Source organism: Nuphar pumila, chromosome 15, assembly GCF_984573655.1.
Source record: "Nuphar pumila chromosome 15, dmNupPumi1.hap1.1, whole genome shotgun sequence".
Lineage (NCBI taxonomy): Eukaryota > Viridiplantae > Streptophyta > Magnoliopsida > Nymphaeales > Nymphaeaceae > Nuphar > Nuphar pumila.
The window spans coordinates 88,308,289-88,327,917 of NC_143263.1; the positions used below are offsets into that span (position 1 = coordinate 88,308,289).

Genomic DNA, 19,629 nt, shown 5'->3' on the forward strand with positions numbered 1-19,629 from the left:
TCTTCATCAGTTTTTTTTTCTCTACCTCCATCCCCAATTTCTATCTCTCGTTTTCCCTTTTTTTTTGTTTTCTCTTCAGTCTTTTCTTCTCCTGTTTAGTGGATTCACACCTCACGTGAATCCCTAAGCTGTTCACGTAAGGGAATCACGTGAAATCTCTTCAATCTTTTCTTCTTCTACTGGGCTAGATCCGCAGTCTGATCATGCTTTCGGCGCAGACCTGCGACATCAAATCTGGGATTCTAAATCCCTTTGATGTCCAGCCTGCTGTTTGTGTGATAACTTCTTTTGAGCCGACTCTCAGAACCCCTTTCTCGTATTATATTCCTTTTGACTGTTACGAGTGGGATTCACTTTGAAAATACAGTCTGGATCTTCTTTTTCATTAGTTCCTCATTGCTTCCACGTTAAAATTACAGTCTGAATTTCTTTTCATTGCTTAAATATCCGACCTTACAAAAAAAAAACTCAGTCTTGGAATACAGTCTGTATTTTTTTTGACAGCCTCTGGTCGCCAATTTTCGAGTTTCTCAGTCGTCGTAAAAAAAAAAAGTCAACAAATCTTTTTGGCTGCAGACTGAGCACTCTGTGGGTACTCTGGTAACACAAAAAGGGGTTCTTTTTCTTGTTAAAACGCTTCTTCATGGATCTTCATTCCTCTTCATCCAATCTTTCTTCAAGTTTTCTCACTCAACTCGTTTCTGAAAAGTTAACTACCTCAAACTTCTTGATTTGGAAGAGACAAATCATTCCTTTTATAAGGAGTCAAGGTCTCTTAGGTCACCTTGATGGAACCACTCCCGCTCCACTCGAATTTGTTACGAGAAAAAAGACGACAAAGGAGTAAGTTCAATTGTGTATGTCAAGAATGTAGAGTACCTCAACTGGGAAAAGAAAGATCAGTCGATGGTTGCATATATCACTTCCACCTTATCCCAAGAGGTCCTTGTTGCAATTCCCGACAATTGTACTGCTTTGCAACTTTGGGAAAAATTGGTTCAAACATATTTACAAGTTTCGCAGGCACGAATGGTTTTTCTCAAGAGGGAATTTCAAATGCTGAGAGAAGATTCCATGACCATCATGGAATATCTGAACAAGATGAAGACTATCACAGACCAACTTGCAGTTATTGGGTGCGCGGTGAGTGACAGTGATATGGTACAACAGACTCTGAGTGGATTGGGATCCGACTACAATATGATTGTCACTTCACTATTGTGTCTCCCTGCCCTTCCTACCTTTGATGAGTTGCGAGCAAAATTGATTCAGTATGAGATGACTCTAAAAGGGTTCTCTGAGGAATCTCACATTCACACAAATTCCCAAGAAGTTTTTGCCACAGGAGTGACTTATGGTAGAGGACGAGGACGAGGAGGACAAGGGCGAAGTGGACACGAAGGGCGTGGTCTGCTTCCTACTCCAAATACGTTAGCTCATGCGCAGGGATCAAGATCCATTCCTACTTGCTTCCTTTATAACGAAAAGGGGCATATCAAGGCGAATTGTTGGCATAATCCAGAGAATAAAGGAAAGGCTCCACAGACAAAAAACAAAAGGAAGTTATCAAATAGTGGAGAGATTAAAGATCTGCTAATATCTGCCTTGTCAGAGTTGAAATTGAAGCAGAGTGATGATGAAGGTACTTGGTTTGTCGACTCAGGGGCAACGACTCATGTGACAGGTAATTCAGGTAAGATTTCTAATCCCATTCCTTATTTTGGAAAAAGTAAGATTGTCACTTGAGATGGATCCCACCATCCTGTTTCTCATGTCGGAAAAACTGTCATTCCCATGTCATATTCCACTCTTACTCTTTCAGACGTTCTTCATGCTCCTGACATTAAGAAAAATATTGTCTCTGTTTTCAAACTTATTGATGATAATAATGCTTCAGTTGAATTCACTCCCTTCTCTGTGCAGGTCAAGGACCTACGCACGAGGGAAACATTCGCTGAAGGAAAGAGACGAGGCAATATGTATGTCTTTGAAGAAGCTCCTTGTCATGTTGTTCATCCTCTTCTGCTAATGTTTTTAGTATTTCTGAATGTAATAAGTCATTCTTATGGCATAGTCGGTTAGCACATTGTGGGAGTCATTTTATTGAGAAACTTGTATCTAATAATCTCATTCCAAAAGAAAGTCTCAATAGGGATGAGAAAAGTCACAAATGTTCCAGTTGTCTTTCCTGCAAGAGTCATGTATTGCCTTTTCATTCCATTAATAAGAGAGCTTCAAAACCTTTTGAGATAATCTGTTCTGATGTATGGGGACCCGCCCCAATTGTCTTTGGATCTGGAAGCAAATACTATCTAATATTTGTTGATAACTATCCTCGATACACTTGGATATATTTCATAAAAAATAAGTCGGAAGTCTTCTCTTTGTTTCAAAATTTTCTTTCCCTTGTCAAAAATCAATTTTCTGAGTCCATTCAATTTTTCCAATGTGATGGAGGTGGGGAATTCTCATCCCGTGATTTTATTTCTTTTCTTCAAAATAACGGAATAGGAAGAAGGGTGTCCTGTCCTCACACCCCTCAACAAAATGGAATTGCTGAACGAAAACACAGGCATATCGTTGAAAGTGCCATGAGTATGCTGCATGACAGCAATCTTCCAATCAACCTATGGACAAAAGCTTTCCATTCAACCGTGCATGTGATAAATAGACTGCCTATGGTTGTTCTGGAAAATAAGTCTCCTTATCACTGTCTTTTTGGAACTCATCCTAGTTATTATGATCTGCATGTTTTTGGATGTGTCTGTTATGTGCATATCGATCAGTCTCTAAGAAACAAGTTTCAAGACAAAGCCCAAAAGTGCAGATTTGTAGAATATGCAGATGACTACAAAGGATATAGGTGTTATGATCCCACCAACAAACACATCAAAACCTCAAGAAACGTTGTCTTTGATGAACAAAATTTTGATCACGGAGCTGACACAACGAATATGCCAACTGAAATTTACTATCCTTGGCTGAGCTCAGAACTTTTTGCTGGCTCCAATGAAGCATGTTCCTCAGATTGTGTGCAACAAGAAGGAAAGGTGCTTGAGAACACTGGGACGCCGGGGTCACAAAATGCAGAGGAAGTACCGGGCAGATACAAAGGCATTGTCTATTCTAGACAGAGACCGACAACATCAAGCCATTCAGATCATGTCTCAGTCGCCAATCACGCGCCTTCTCATACTCTTGCAGCCAGAAAATCAAACCGCATACGACATCCTATTGACAGGTGGGCTAGTTATAACAACTTCTCCTTGGATCTTCAATTGTTTTTAACTGCCATCAATAAGGACGAAGAGCCCATCATGTATTATCAGGCAGCCGCTTCTATGAAATGGGTAGAAGCCATGAATGATGAAACGCAAGCCTTGCATGAATGTGGAACATGGGAAGGTGTTCCCAGACCACCTGATAAAAATGTTGTGGGAGGCAAATGGGTCTACAAAATCAAGTACAAACCAGATGGAACCATTGAACGATATAAGGCAAGGCTTGTAGCAAAATGATTCACTCAAGAAGCAGGGCAAGACTATGATGAGACTTTTAGTCCGGTTGTAAGAATGGGAACAATTCGAATCATCATCTCCCTGGTTGTTGAACATGGATGGATTTTGAGTCAGCTTGATGTAAAAAATGCATTCTTACATGGGAATTTGAAGGAAGAAGTATACATGGAACAACCCCCTGGATATCAAGAACAAAATTGTAAAACCCATGTATGCAAGCTAAAAAGAGCCATCTACGACCTGAAGCAAGCATCTCGCTCTTGGTTTGATAGCTTCTTGCTAGAGATTCAGAAACATGGATTTTCACGTTCCATGCTGGACCACTCATTATTTATTTTTAAAAGCCCGCCTGCGACCACTCTATTATTAATTTATGTCGATGATATTATCATCACAGGAAACTCTGCGGACCATATCCAAGAAATAAAAGACTTATTAGGTCAAAGGTTCAAAATGAAAGATCCTGGAGTTCTACGCTATTTCCTTGGTGTAGAAGTTGATAACCAGGCTCATGGCTTGACACTCACTCAACACAAGTACACCATAGATGTTCTCAGCAAGGCAGGCATGAAAGACTACAAACCTCTGGGAACTCTGAGTGTACTTCATCAAAAACTTAGCGCTCATGATGGAGATCTGTGTGATGACCCCACCAGGTATCGTAGCATAATAGAAATGTTACAATACCTCACATTCACTAGACCTGATATTGTTTATTCAGTCAATCAAGTGTCTCAGTTTATGCATGCGCCACGTACTGGACATATGGAAGCAGTCAAGAGGATACTTAGATATCTGAAAGAGACTATTGAGGATGGATTGATGTATTTACCACAATCATATGGCCAAGACGAGCACGAAATTACTGTATATTGTGATGCAGACTGGGCAGGGGATCCTGACGAACGAAGATCTACATCAGGATATTGTGCCTTCATTGGAAGAAATTTAGTCTCTTGGAGCAGTAGCAAACAAAAAGCTATCGCTAGATCAAGCACTGAGGCTGAATATAGATCCATGGTTGCTGCCACTGCCGAAGTCACATGGATCAGGCATCTTCTAACTGAAGTAGGAGAAAAGATCTCCCACACTATCTTGCTCTGTGACAATCAAAGTGCCATCAACATGTCTTTCAATCCAGTACATCACAGTCGTGCCAAGCACATTGAGATCGACCAACACTTTGTGAGACAGAAGGTTGAAGAAAAAGAGATTGAGCCTGAGTTTGTCAGCACTGAAAGACAGGTTGCAGACATATTTACCAAAGGGTTAACCAAGGACCGCTTTTGGATGCTTAAAAGCAAGTTGTTCATGGTTCAAAACCATAATCAACTTGAGGGGGGGTGAAAAAGGTGCATAGGATCTGACCCGATCCATGTAACATGTAATGTAATCTTTTTTTTTTATTTATCGGGTCTGGATACACCAGACCCGGATCCATACTGTAATGTAACTTAAATACCTAAGTTTAGGTCACGATTTCATTACTGAAATCGTGACAGCCGTAACTGCTCTCTCTCTCCCTCTCTCTCTCTCTCTTCTCTTTCTCAACGCAGGTGCAGCGTGAAGGAAATCTTTCAACCCCCTACCCCCTCGTAATTTGCTGACAACAGGGAGCCCCTGCCCCTGCTTCTTGCACTGATAGCAGATGCACAAGGGCATGATGCCCCTGTCTCTGCTTCCTTCACGTCAGGTCAACGGTAGTGCCCTTGATCTTTTATTTTTGGTGTTAGCTTGTTAAGACTGTCGCTTTTTTGCAGCTTGTACGATGGATCCCGCTCGCGCTCCGCGACCCGAGTCGTCAATCGTTTACACCTACAGGCGCCAGAAAGCTTGCAATTCCCGACGGCAGGGGAAGATTGCACGGAGGACTTGGACAATTGAATTGAGTTCAATTAACTAAAAAGGACAATTAAATAAATATGTATGCATATATATTTATACGAGTACGCATTTAACTCAAGGACGCGGTTTCACGATCCTTGTCCTTTACTTTCTATCATGTCTTTCCTTTGCTGTCGCGCTTTGCGCCTATGCTTCACTCACGCATTCTTGCTTTCGGTCTTTACTTTGTCGTCGCGCTTTGCGCCCAGACTTTGCGTTTGCACTCGTGCTTACAGTCTTTACTTTGCCGTCGCGCTTTGCGCCCAGGCTCCTGCTTTTGCAAATGTTTCGTTAATGCCTTGCCATTGCAGATGACACACAAGTTCTCGCTCATTGCATGTTCCATAAAAGCATCCTTGTGGAGGATGCAAGAGGCATTTACCGCTCTCTCTCTTGTGACAAGTGTTGAGTCAGGAGCTTAACGATACATCTTTGTCTCAGGAGAGGGATTTCTAGCAGGGATCCTAGCTTTTTGAGTAAGCAGTCCTGCAAAGTAGACTTGAGCGAACTTCTTAGCGGGGGGTTCTGTTGAGAAACTTGTATCATGTCTATCGAGGCTGGTATCGAGTCATGCGAGGCATGTAGATACTACGATAGCGGATGAGATTCTAGAAAATCGCATGCCAAATGTGGTACAAGCTGTTGGCTGTTTCAAAAGATAAATAATGTCAAAAGTAAAGTTTGAGAAACATTACATCTTTGTGAAACACTTCTGTTGAGGCTTTTATTGAGGAGTTATACCCCTTTCATCCTAGAGTACTTGTAGTCGTGCACTACACGCTAGTACTGCGATGATCGGATGAGACGGTCATGCGACCTCGAACCGTGCTAAATGCATAATGCTGTAATCACATAAAATGCTGACTGATTGCCTTCACAGGCTAGATGCTCGAGTGGTTGAAAGACCACAACATAGGATAAGCCGTTAGTTAAGAAACACCTAACGCACCCATTCGCTTCTTGTTGTCTCTCAAAAGAGAGGATGAATCAGTACAAAACTCCAATGGACAGGTTGTTAACAACCACCCCACGGGTAAAGATCCGGCGTCCCCAGTCATTGGAGTTAGGGGAAGGGACTACCAGACATTATCCTAGGTGGTAGATCCCATGGACTTCTGCAGAAGTTGGATGCATCCGTTGCCAAGTACTTACTTTTGGAGAATCCTCTCTCGGCTAAAGTCGCCATCTTAGGAGCGAACTCAACTAGCTATTCGGGTTATTGAAAATATATAGAATAACAGACGCCCAAACTAGTCTCGGTTGTTTCTACGTTTTGCCTGCGCATACTCGTAGACCAGTAATATCGAAACATAAAGTCTGTTCACACTGGTTGATGGGTCATGAGACTTGCTTATTGAGTAGTAGTTCACAACTTACGATCAAATGAATCGTCATGCTGCATTTGACAGTTGTACTGTTTACTTGCTTTGAACTGTCTACCTGTTTTGAACGGCTTACCTGTTTAACTGCATATCTGCTTTAAACTGCTTAGCATGCTGAATTCAATATACTTAATTCAGTTTCGTATAGTCTCTCTTGTGCACTTACTAGTTTGTCGCAAAACTAACCCATTCTATGGGTACATGTGATGATTAGGTACACCACGGGTGATGGCAAGATGACTTCAAGACTTTCTTTTTCCTACTCCTAGCTTGCGTCCTGGACGTTTGTGGGTTTTGTAATGGATTTTCCTTGGGATATCCGAATTTTGTACTATTTGAAAACTTCTTTTAATAAAAGTGGCTTTTCCAAGTAGCATGGATTGTGAGTTTTGGTTCTTTTAGCTAACGTGTCCAAAGTTGTCAGCTTGCCTTTTTAAATTTAACAAAAGAATAGTCTTCCGCTGATTTCATAAACAAACTCTTAAGGAAAGAGATTTTTTCTAGTCTCTTGCCTATTTTCTGAAAGGTTCGCAAGTTTGAAATTTTGGGGCGTTACATTACCAAACCTTCTCCCTAAACTGCATTGTAACCTCATTCCCTTTCTCTTTCTTCCCTCTTGGTGTTTCAAGCTAGTAGGCATTGGGCTTAGGCTTTGCCTTGTTTCCACATGCAGTCTCGTCCTTTGTTACCGTTTTGAGTTGAAAACAGTAAGGTGTGTGCGCTCATGCTGATCGAAACGTTCAAGCACCAAGCCTTCTTGTGATCCATCTATTGGCGTAACTACATGGAATTAAAGCTCTTGAATCGTTTGTGGTGTTAGTTGAATGTTGTCAAGTGGGTTGTGGACAAGCTGCAATCACATTGACCTCCAACCACTGATCCCAAAATTGAGGTGCACACCCTCCATGGGGCATGGCTCTCGCAATTCTGGTTTAACCATGCTCAGATCTACTCTTGAACAGAACCTTGAGTAGAGCCTCCCAGAGGTCATGCTAACCTCCATTTGAGTGGATTTACCGGCCACTGAGCATGAAAAAAATGCCATGACCTGAGTTCAAACCTGCTTCCTCAAACCAGCTGACCTCCACTAAAAATAGGGCTTGCCTTTAGTTAATCTTTTTTTCACATTTTATTTGGTATCTGATTAGCATAATTTGTTCCTCCGTTTTCCCCCTTTTATCATTTCAGTCAAGGGTGTTAAGGAGGACAGTGCACGTGCAAATTGATCTTTTTCTCCTCAATGATGAGAATATAGATTTGTCTCCTTTAAACTGACCTAAGCATCCAGATCCTCATGTCAGCTTGTTTAGAGCTCTATTCTGTTGGACAGACATGTGTCCAGACTAGAAATTTTCTGAAATTAAATACAAATCATAGTCACAAATATCGGTATCGGCTATATCTCGGCGAGGCTATTTCTCGCGATATTATCGGTTTGGTGATAATTCTCGGGAAAATCTTGGGACTTAAAAAATAAAAAATAAAAAATAAAAAATAAAAAATAAAAAAAATTCATGTTTAGACAAAAAAGTACATAAATAATAAAAGAAATAAGTAAAATATGTAAAAGAAAGAAGAAAAACATATTTAAAATGTAAAAAAAAGTAAATAAATAAAACTAATTGATAATATGAAAAAAATGCATGACCTGGTCAAGAAATCATTCAGTGACGGAGCATAGGCCCTTGCATGATGTTATAATAGGCATGCTGATCAAAAGATAATTATGATTTCAGGGTATTGGTTCTGGCTGACATCTTCTTCCATAAGCCCTTTCACATTGGATAAGCTAAATGACTGAATCTGGTTTGAGATTTTTGAAAAAGGTGCAAAGGATGTGACCCGATCCATGTAATTGATCCATGTAATATCCATGTAATGACCATGTAACTCCTTTTCACATTTATCGGGTCTGGATACACCAGACCCAGACCCATACTGTAATGTAAACTTAAATACACAAGTTAGGTCATGATTTCTTTTATTGAAATCGTGACAGCCGTAATTGATCTCTCTATCTCTCTCTTCTCTTTCTCAACGCAGGTGCAGAGGAAAACTTTCATGGTATCAGAGCGTAGATCCATCTAGGGGTTGAGAAGGATTCCAAAGGTGCAACAGATCAAAGGTTTGAGGTTTCTTTCATCTCCCATCTTCTTTTCTTCTTCAGTTTTCTTTTTCTCTACCTCCATTCTCAATCTCCATCTCTCGTTTTCCCCCTTTTCTGTTTTTCTTCAGTATTTTCTTTTCCTTTTAGTGGATTCACGCTTCATGTGAATTCCTAAGTTGTTCACAAAGAGCTCACGTGAACCGGTTCACGATAATCCTGTACATCAAGAAAGGTAAAAGCCTGTTTCACGTGAAACACTAAGATTAAATTATAAACCATTCAATTTTTTTCTTCTCTTTTCTGCGTATCCCTTCTTATACTGGGTTGGATATCCAAGTCTGATCGTGCATTTCGGGCAGACCTGCGACATCAAATTTGGGATTCTAAACCCTTTTGATGTCCAGCCTGCTGTGTGACAATCTCTTTTGATTCGACTCTCAGAACCCCTTTCTCGTATCATATTTCTTTTGACTGTTACGAGTGGGATCCACATTGAAAATACAGTCTGTTTTTTTTTCTTCTCTTCCTTTCCTCATTGCTTTCACATTGAAAATACAGTCTGAATTTCTTTTTCATTGCTTAAATATCCGACCTTTCAAAAGTAGAAAAGAAAACTCAGTCTTGGAATACAGCCTGAATTTCTTCTGACAGCCTCTGGTCGCCAATTTTTGAGTTTCTCAGCCGTAAAAAAAAAATCTTTGGCTGCAGACTGAGCACTCTGTGGATACTCTGGTAACACAAAAAGGGGTTCCTTTTCTTGTTAAAACTCTTCTTCATGGATATTCATTCCTCTTCATCCAATCTTTCTTCAAGTTTTCTCACTCAACTCGTTTCTGAAAAGTTAACTACCTCAAACTTCTTGATTTGGAAGAGACAAATCATTCCTTTTATAAGGAGTCAAGGTCTCTTAGGTCACCTTGATGGAACCACTCCCGCTCCACTCGAATTTGTTACGAGAAAAAAGACGACAAAGGAGTAAGTTCAATTGTGTATGTCAAGAATGTAGAGTACCTCAACTGGGAAAAGAAAGATCAGTCGATGGTTGCATATATCACTTCCACCTTATCCCAAGAGGTCCTTGTTGCAATTCCCGACAATTGTACTGCTTTGCAACTTTGGGAAAAATTGGTTCAAACATATTCACAAGTTTCGCAGGCACGAATGGTTTTTCTCAAGAGGGAATTTCAAATGCTGAGAGAAGATTCCATGACCATCATGGAATATCTGAACAAGATGAAGACTATCACAGACCAACTTGCAGTTATTGGGTGCGCGGTGAGTGACAGTGATATGGTACAACAGACTCTGAGTGGATTGGGATCCGACTACAATATGATTGTCACTTCACTATTGTGTCTCCCTGCCCTTCCTACCTTTGATGAGTTGCGAGCAAAATTGATTCAGTATGAGATGACTCTAAAAGGGTTCTCTGAGGAATCTCACATTCACACAAATTCTCAGGAAGTTTTTTGCCACAGGAGTGACTTATGGTAGAGGACGAGGACGAGGAGGACAAGGGCGAAGTGGACACGGAGGGCGTGGTCTGCTTCCTACTCCAAATACGTTAGCTCATGCGCAGGGATCAAGATCCATTCCTACTTGCTTCCTTTATAACGAAAAGGGGCATATCAAGGCGAATTGTTGGCATAATCCAGAGAATAAAGGAAAGGGTCCACAGACAGAAAACAAAAGGAAGTTATCAAATAGTGGAGAGATTAAAGATCTGCTAATATCTGCCTTGTCAGAGTTGAAATTGAAGCAGAGTGATGAAGGTACTTGGTTTGTCGACTCAGGGGCAACGACTCATGTGACAGGTAATTCAGGTAAGATTTCTAATCCCATTCCTTATTTTGGAAAAAGTAAGATTGTCACTTGAGATGGATCCCACCATCCTGTTTCTCATGTCGGAAAAACTGTCATTCCCATGTCATATTCCACTCTTACTCTTTCAGACGTTTTTCATGCTCCTGACATTAAGAAAAATATTGTCTCTGTTTCCAAACTTATTGATGATAATAATGCTTCAGTTGAATTCACTCCCTTCTCTGTGCAGGTCAAGGACCTACGCACGAGGGAAACATTCGCTGAAGGAAAGAGACGAGGCAATATGTATGTCTTTGAAGAAGCTCCTTGTCATGTTGTTCATCCTCTTCTGCTAATGTTTTTAGTATTTCTGAATGTAATAAGTCATTCTTATGGCATAGTCGGTTAGCACATTGTGGGAGTCATTTTATTGAGAAACTTGTATCTAATAATCTCATTCCAAAAGAAAGTCTCAATAGGGATGAGAAAAGTCACAAATGTTCCAGTTGTCTTTCCTGCAAGAGTCATGTATTGCCTTTTCATTCCATTAATAAGAGAGCTTCAAAACCTTTTGAGATAATCTGTTCTGATGTATGGGGACCCGCCCCAATTGTCTTTGGATCTGGAAGCAAATACTATCTAATATTTGTTGATAACTATCCTCGATACACTTGGATATATTTCATAAAAAATAAGTCAGAAGTCTTCTCTTTGTTTCAAAATTTTCTTTCCCTTGTCAAAAATCAATTTTCTGAGTCCATTCAATTTTTCCAATGTGATGGAGGTGGGGAATTCTCATCTCGTGATTTTATTTCTTTTCTTCAAAATAACGGAATAGGAAGAAGGGTGTCCTGTCCTCACACCCCTCAACAAAATGGAATTGCTGAACGAAAACACAGGCATATCGTTGAAAGTGCCATGAGTATGCTGCATGACAGCAATCTTCCAATCAACCTATGGACAGAAGCTTTCCATTCAACCGTGCATGTGATAAATAGACTGCCTATGGTTGTTCTGGAAAATAAGTCTCCTTATCACTGTCTTTTTGGAACTCATCCTAGTTATTATGATCTGCATGTTTTTGGATGTGTCTGTTATGTGCATATCGATCAGTCTCTAAGAAACAAGTTTCAAGACAAAGCCCAAAAGTGCAGATTTGTAGAATATGCAGATGACTACAAAGGATATAGGTGTTATGATCCCACCAACAAACACATCAAAACCTCAAGAAACGTTGTCTTTGATGAACAAAATTTTGATCACGGAGCTGACACAACGAATATGCCAACTGAAATTTACTATCCTTGGCTGAGCTCAGAACTTTTTGCTGGCTCCAATGAAGCATGTTCCTCAGATTGTGTGCAACAAGAAGGAAAGGTGCTTGAGAACACTGGGACGCCGGGGTCACAAAATGCAGAGGAAGTACCGGGCAGATACAAAGGCATTGTCTATTCTAGACAGAGACCGACAACATCAAGCCATTCAGATCATGTCTCAGTCGCCAATCACGCGCCTTCTCATACTCTTGCAGCCAGAAAATCAAACCGCATACGACATCCTATTGACAGGTGGGCTAGTTATAACAACTTCTCCTTGGATCTTCAATTGTTTTTAACTGCCATCAATAAGGACGAAGAGCCCATCATGTATTATCAGGCAGCCGCTTCTATGAAATGAGTAGAAGCCATGAATGATGAAATGCAAGCCTTGCATGAATGTGGAACATGGGAAGGTGTTCCCAGACCACCTGATAAAAATGTTGTGGGAGGCAAATGGGTCTACAAAATCAAGTACAAACCAGATGGAACCATTGAACGATATAAGGCAAGGCTTGTAGCAAAATGATTCACTCAAGAAGCAGGGCAAGACTATGATGAGACTTTTAGTCCGGTTGTAAGAAAGGGAAGGATTCGAATCATCATCTCTCTGGCTGTTGAACATGGATGGAAGTTGAGTCAGCTTGATGTAAAAAATGCATTTTTACATGGAACAACCCCCTGGATATCAAGAACAAAATTGTAAAACCCATGTATGCAAGCTAAAAAGAGCCATCTACGGCCTGAAGCAAGCATCTCGCTCTTGGTTTGATAGCTTCTTGCTAGAGATTCAGAAACATGGATTTTCACGTTCCATGCTGGACCACTCATTATTTATTTTTAAAAGCCCGCCTGTGACCACTCTATTATTAATTTATGTCGATGATATTATCATCACAGGAAACTCTGCGGACCATATCCAAGAAATAAAAGACTTATTAGGTCAAAGGTTCAAAATGAAAGATCCTGGAGTTCTATGCTATTTCCTTGGTGTAGAAGTTGATAACCAGGCTCATGGCTTGACACTCACTCAACACAAGTACACCATAGATGTTCTCAGCAAGGCAGGCATGAAAGACTGCAAACCTCTGGGAACTCCGAGTGTACTTCATCAAAAACTTAGCGCTCATGATGGAGATCTGTGTGATGACCCCACCAGGTATCGTAGCATAATAGAAATGTTACAATACCTCACATTCACTAGACCTGATATTGTTTATTCAGTCAATCAAGTGTCTCAGTTTATGCATGCGCCACGTACTGGACATATGGAAGCAGTCAAGAGGATACTTAGATATCTGAAAGAGACTATTGAGGATGGATTGATGTATTTACCACAGTCATATGGCCAAAACGAGCATGAAATTACTGTATATTGTGATGCAGACTGGGCAGGAGATCCTGACGAACGAAGATCTACATCAGGATATTGTGCCTTCATTGGAAGAAATTTAGTCTCTTGGAGCAGTAGAAAACAAAAAACTATCGCTAGATCAAGCACTGAGGCTGAATATAGATCCATGGTTGCTGCCACTGCCGAAGTCACATGGATCAGGCATCTTCTAACTGAAGTAGGAGAAAAGATCTCCCACACTACCTTGCTCTGTGACAATCAAAGTGCCATCAACATGTCATTCAATCCAGTACATCACAGTCGTGCCAATCACATTGAGATCGACCAACACTTTGTGAGACAGAAGGTTGAAGAAAAAGAGATTGAGCCTGAGTTTGTCAGCACTGAAAGACAGGTTGCAGACATATTTACCAAAGGGTTAACCAAGAACCGCTTTTGGATGCTTAAAAGCAAGTTGTTCATGGTTCAAAACCATAATCAACTTGAGGGGGGGTGAAAAAGGTGCAAAGGATCTGACCCGATCCATATAATATCCATGTAACTCCTTTTTTACATTTATCGGGTCTGGATACACCAGACCCGGACCCATACTGTAATGTAAACTTAAATACACAAGTTAGGTCACGATTTCTTTTACTGAAATCGTGACAGCCATAATTGATCTCTCTCTCCCTCTCCCTCTCTCTCTCTCTCTCTCTTCTCTTTCTCAACGCAGGTGCAGAGGAAAACTTTCAATCTTCATACCATACCCCTACTGGAACCTGACTAATACTCCATTTCTAGTTATGGTAAAATGCTAAGCCCTATCTGTTTTTGGGTTTGAATTTGAATCTAATTTTTTCAGATTCACATCTGTACTTATTTCAAACTCTTTATACTGCTTGGAAAAATTTCACAAGTAATTTGGAAACACCCTTCAACTGTGTGTGTGTGTGTGTGTGTGTGTGTGTGTGTGTGTGTGTGTGAATCAGCCCTACTGTCCCAACCACGAAACACTTGCAGAAGCTCTAAGTGGGAAAAAACAGCTGCAGTCCCCTTGGCCTTTGTTTCCCATAAATGATTTCATTCCGGTCAAAGTCAGTTATTATGACAACTGAGCAATGTTGTTTTAATTGTTGAATTGAATGACCTAAAAAAGCTGGTTACAGATTTCCCTTTGCCATCTTGAATGGTTCTAACAGGTAGGAAAGAGGAGAATGGAATCATAAGGATCTTGGCCTCAAAAGAAAGGGGGATATGGAAAAATTGGTAGATGCTATGGACTTGATTGAATTGAGCCTTGGTATGGAAACCTACTAAGTGGTAACTTCCAAATTCAGAGAAACCCTGGAATTAAAAATGGGCAATCCTAAGCCAAACCCTGTTTACAGAAAACAAGGGTTCCTTTACTAGAAAGAGAGAATAAAAAAAGGATAAGTGCAGAGACTCAATGGAAGCTGTTCCAAGGAATGAATGGGGTTGAGTTCTTTATTCTTGTAAAAGGACGTGTTTTAATGAGGTCTTGTGTATTAGCAGGTAATCTCTCCCTGTGTGGCTTAGTCACAATCTCAGTTCTCACAAGATCTAGTTTTCCAGGTTCTGTGCACCCCATCCCTTACCTTTGTTGATGAATTAATAATGAAGCTCAAGCACTCTCAATTTCACAATCCATGATAGCCCCAATTAAGTTTGGGGAACATTCTCTAGAAGCAACTCCACCAAAAGACTTTACATGTTAAGAGTCGGTTTCCCTTGTACTATGACTAAATAATACATAACGTGCAACTATATATATGCACAAACACACACTATACATAAATGGTATAATAATGTGAGAGTAGAAGAATGCTGTTAATACATGCTAATACAGAAATTGCTCAATGGCCAAGCTAACAATTTTACACATGAACTAGCATGTAAATGGCTGCTTCTGTTATTTATGATATGTTCTTTTGCCATATACAATCATCTACTATCGAACTGTTTGATGAGTTTCCAATTTGATTTATTCTTTTGTTCCTGCCTACGGTACTGGAGATAACTTATTGACCAAATGTTGCAGGCATATATGGTTGAACTCTATCAGGATACACTCATAGACCTTCTTTTGCCAAGAAATGCAAAGCGTATGAAGCTTGAGATTAAGAAGGATTCAAAAGTAATGTTCATATTCCCTTCTATGTTCTGCATGTTTTGGAAGCACCTGTTACCTGGGTACGGGTACGAGGATACGGCTATATATATATATAATAAATTCAAAATAAACTGAATATAATCTAAATATATATGCTATATATAAAATATATATTATGTACTGAAAATATAAAGTTATAAACTGAAAATATAATTATTAATTATAAATGGAATACAAACTTGTATGTACAGAGGGTAAAATGGCGTGTCCAGGTGTCGACGTGTGTCGACACGGGTACGGAGGGCAAAATGGAGTGTTTGTGTGATATAGGGTATCACGTTTAAAGTTTACTTTATTTCCTTTATATTACAAGAAATTAGTTTCAAAAGTCTGCTGTTTTCCAACAGAAGAGCACTTTATTCCCCCAAAAAATGAAAATTTGAAGTTTTGAAGAATTCTTTTCTTCTTTTCCTATATTGTATTACAATATTCAATGTTCCAATCTTTACAGGGGATGGTTGTGGTAGAAAATGTGACAGTTATTGCAATCTCAAGTCTCGAGGAGTTGAACTCAATTATTTCTAGGGGATTTGAGCAGCGGCATACATCTGGAACACAGATGAATGATGAGAGCTCAAGATCACATTTAATATTTTCAGTTGTTATTGAAAGTACTAATCTGCAAACCCAATCTCAAGCAAGGGGAAAGGTAGACATTTGTGCTTGGCTTTTGATCAATTCAGGTTCATTTCAAGTCAACTAATGATTAACTTGTTATAGTAGATAGATTTCTGTTGCAAGCTGCTTGAACTGACTACTTTGTGTTACTAAAGCTATATTCATACAACGTCAATATAAGACATTTTTGTTGTTTTTGTTTCTTAAAAGCATGGAAATTTGCAATTAATTTTATTTAGTAATGTTGTTCTTTACTGGATATTATTACTTGGTGACAAAATCTTCTTCCATAAATTTCACCTGTATTTTCATTGTTCTGTTTAAAGGTGCTGAATTTGATTGTCTATTCATGTTGTTTCTTCTCTTCAGGCATTTGAACAGATTTTTGTTTTCAAGTGCTAACATTGTGGTCACATTTAAATATTGCAAATAGGACACTTGAACCTATGTGGGAGATATTCTCCACTTCTATGGCTGCTAAGAAGTTTTTATTATTATTTTTCTAATGTAACTGAGATAGACAACTTATTTTGCTATATAAATTGAAGTTGACAAATTGGATCGTTTCACATTTTTCGTGTAGCACTCTAGAATTTGATCAGGAAGACTCGTTCACTTTATTCATTCTTCGGTATGATAATATTCCCTATATTATTTTAATAACCTAATCATTTTTACTTTTATTGCATTGATTTCTTGCGCAGTTAAGCTTCGTAGATCTTGCTGGTTCTGAAAGGGTGAAGAAATCTGGGTCTTCTGGCCATCAACTCAAAGAAGCACAGAGCATAAATCGGTCACTTTCAGCCCTTGGAGATGTGATCAGTGCATTATCTTCAGAAGGGCAGCATATTCCTTACAGGAATCACAAGTTGACAATGCTTATGAGTGACTCTCTTGGTGGCAATGCTAAAACCTTGATGTTTGTAAATGTTCCTCTATCTGAATCCAACTTGGACGAGACCCATAATTCTCTCATGTATGTGTGCCTGCTGTCTTCTTTTGAAATAGTTACCCAATTTTTTTGACATTTTTGGTTTGCTTTACATGTATGTTCATTCCAATAACCAATTTGTGATTGTCAAAATAACAAAGAAAGCTCCTTTATTTCTAGGTTAATTTTCAATGTCACTTTTATTTCCAGCTTCATATTGGTCTAGTATAGGTTATTTCTGACTCCACACCATGGTTGTGAGGATGCCCATATCTTTTCATATCTTAAATTTGAGAAAAGGAATATGCTTATTTTTCACTAAAGATTCACCACATTAGATTTCATATGCATATAGTTGAACTTGAAATCATGCATGGTTGCAAAATCTGTGTTTAGTAACTGGATCCCCTAATATAGATGATATCACCAATCCCAATCTGCCTTGTTGATGGTGGAAAATTTTTATGATCATTTGCACCGGGACCATAGATGAGGCAAAAGAGAATGTAGTATTCCATCTCACAGTGCCCTTAGAATAATGTGATTCTCCTCTTCTTCAATGGATACAATTCCAACAATGATAGGGCTAGAAACCAACATGACTGGTGTCTTACATGTTGGAGGTTAGCATATACCTGTGTTTTGTTGTGCTGGAAAAGTGAGATAAATATTCACACACACACACACACACACACACACACACACACACACACACACACACACACACACACACACACACACACGCACGCGTCCGCCGCAGAAGCACATATAATTTGAAGCACGCATGCACACAGACAACACGTATGATTTTAAGTTTAAGACCTTTGTATTGATGTTTGGTTTACTTAGCATAAAATTACCAAGCGTAGCATTCTTTAACATTTATTGTTGCTTTCTGGTGTAAAAGGAATTCAATTTTGGTGAACTAAAGTTGTTAAACTAACCTGTGGTACATTTTGGAAATCTTATTTCACTTTTACTTTTTCCTCTCAAAGAAGATATAGTGTTCCCATAAAAGTAACAATATTAATTTCAAAGTTGCTACACCTTTGAGGTAGTTTGGTAATTCTATGTTGGATGTTTGGTTTTTTATGTTTCTTTTCAATGGCATTGAAGAGCCACGGTTAGCACGCATTCTTCTTGTTGGAGTTTTTTTGTTTACACTGTTATGTGTTATGCTGTTGCAGGTATGCCTCGAGGGTTCGCTCTATTGTGAACGATCCAAGCAAAAATGTCTCCTCCAGGGAAGTTGCTCGACTGAAGAAGTTAGTAGCCTACTGGAAGGAACAGGCAGGCAGGAAGGGAGAGGAAGATGAATTGGAAGAAATCCAGGAAGAGCGACCTGCTTCAGCAAAAGAGCACCCTGACAATCGGTTCTCCATGTAGAATCATGCTTGATGGTACAACTATAGCCAGAGAGACATTAGCTTCTGTTTAGGCATGCCTCTTGGGCGTATTCATTTATGGGATGGATTCTGCTTCTCTTTGCATCGTCATTGGTCCTTCCTGGTGCCATATAAGAAGATTAACATAAACTGGAGATCCAGACCCGTGGGCGGTGGTTATCATCTGAGTGGATCCACAGCCCCATACTTGTATATTTGAGGGATATCTACTGCTCTGCTTATTAGTTAGTGTTGTAATTTTGTAAGTCGTATTTTTTTATCAGGTGGTTATTTTATGCAAAATGCATAATTTGTAGATAAATGCAATATCTTTTCTTTCACTATTTCGTCTTTTGTTTTTGGTCTGGTGCTTAACCGGCCTTGGAATTTCAATGTTTTTGAAATCCTACTATGGTCTACTTGTATTGGTCTGTAAAAGGTTTTTTGGTTGCTATTTTATCTTTTAAATGGAAAAATTAGTTAAATGGGAAGTATTGCGCCGAGTCCTTCAGGACTTGGTTCCAGCTTGACCTAGTCAAAAATAAAATCCTTGTGTCTGAGAGAGAGAGAGAGAGAGAGAGAGAGAGAGAGAGAGAGAGAGAGAGAGGGAGGGGGATTATTTTCAACCGGCACCAACTCTACTCCAAGAGAATTTAAGCTTTAGAGTGAAGCAAAGTTTTTCAGGTTTAGATATTGACGAGCAGAACAGATCTATGTCCTCACTGTCAACTTCCCCATTTCCCAGATAATGTAAAAATGATTGCTTCCCCTGAAGAAAAGGAGCTTTTCCTGAGGGCAAAAAACAAGAGTTAAATTGAAGCTCTGGTTTTGCTTTAAAAAAAATATAATAATTGAAACTGTTTTACTTAAAAAAAAGTTGCTCTGTTTGGGAGCCTTGAGTCAAAAGTATGCTGTGGCTTTCCCCAGTGTTCTCATGCTCTCTGTTTGTAAGCAGTGGTATTGCTTAAACATTGGAAACGAAATTGGCAGCCTCGATCCTGCATTTCAACACCATTCACAAGATGTCTTTGGCAATTGAATCTTCAACACCAGATCTTGACCACACATTGTTTGGTTTTTCCATCTCAATGCAAGCTCCCAAAGGGCGCCTGAATTGCTTTGAGCTGAAATTTCATGGTTGGACCAATGTCAGCAATT

The 19,629-nt window shown here is 39.5% G+C and overlaps 1 protein-coding gene across 2 annotated transcripts in view; it reads left to right on the plus strand.

The window, feature by feature from the left end:
- LOC149815919 (kinesin-like protein KIN-14I) overlaps positions 1-18,947 on the plus strand; it is a 62,797-nt gene extending 43,850 nt beyond the window's left edge. For both annotated transcript variants that reach the window (XM_089989193.1, XM_089989194.1), the window contains exons 22-25: positions 15,406-15,501; positions 15,989-16,186; positions 16,860-17,131; positions 18,274-18,947. In XM_089989193.1, the coding sequence (XP_089845319.1) occupies positions 15,406-15,501; positions 15,989-16,186; positions 16,860-17,131; positions 18,274-18,472 (765 nt within the window). In that variant the 3' untranslated portion in view covers positions 18,473-18,947. The remainder of the gene's footprint in view (positions 1-15,405; positions 15,502-15,988; positions 16,187-16,859; positions 17,132-18,273) is intronic.
- The last annotated feature ends 682 nt before the right edge of the window (positions 18,948-19,629 follow it).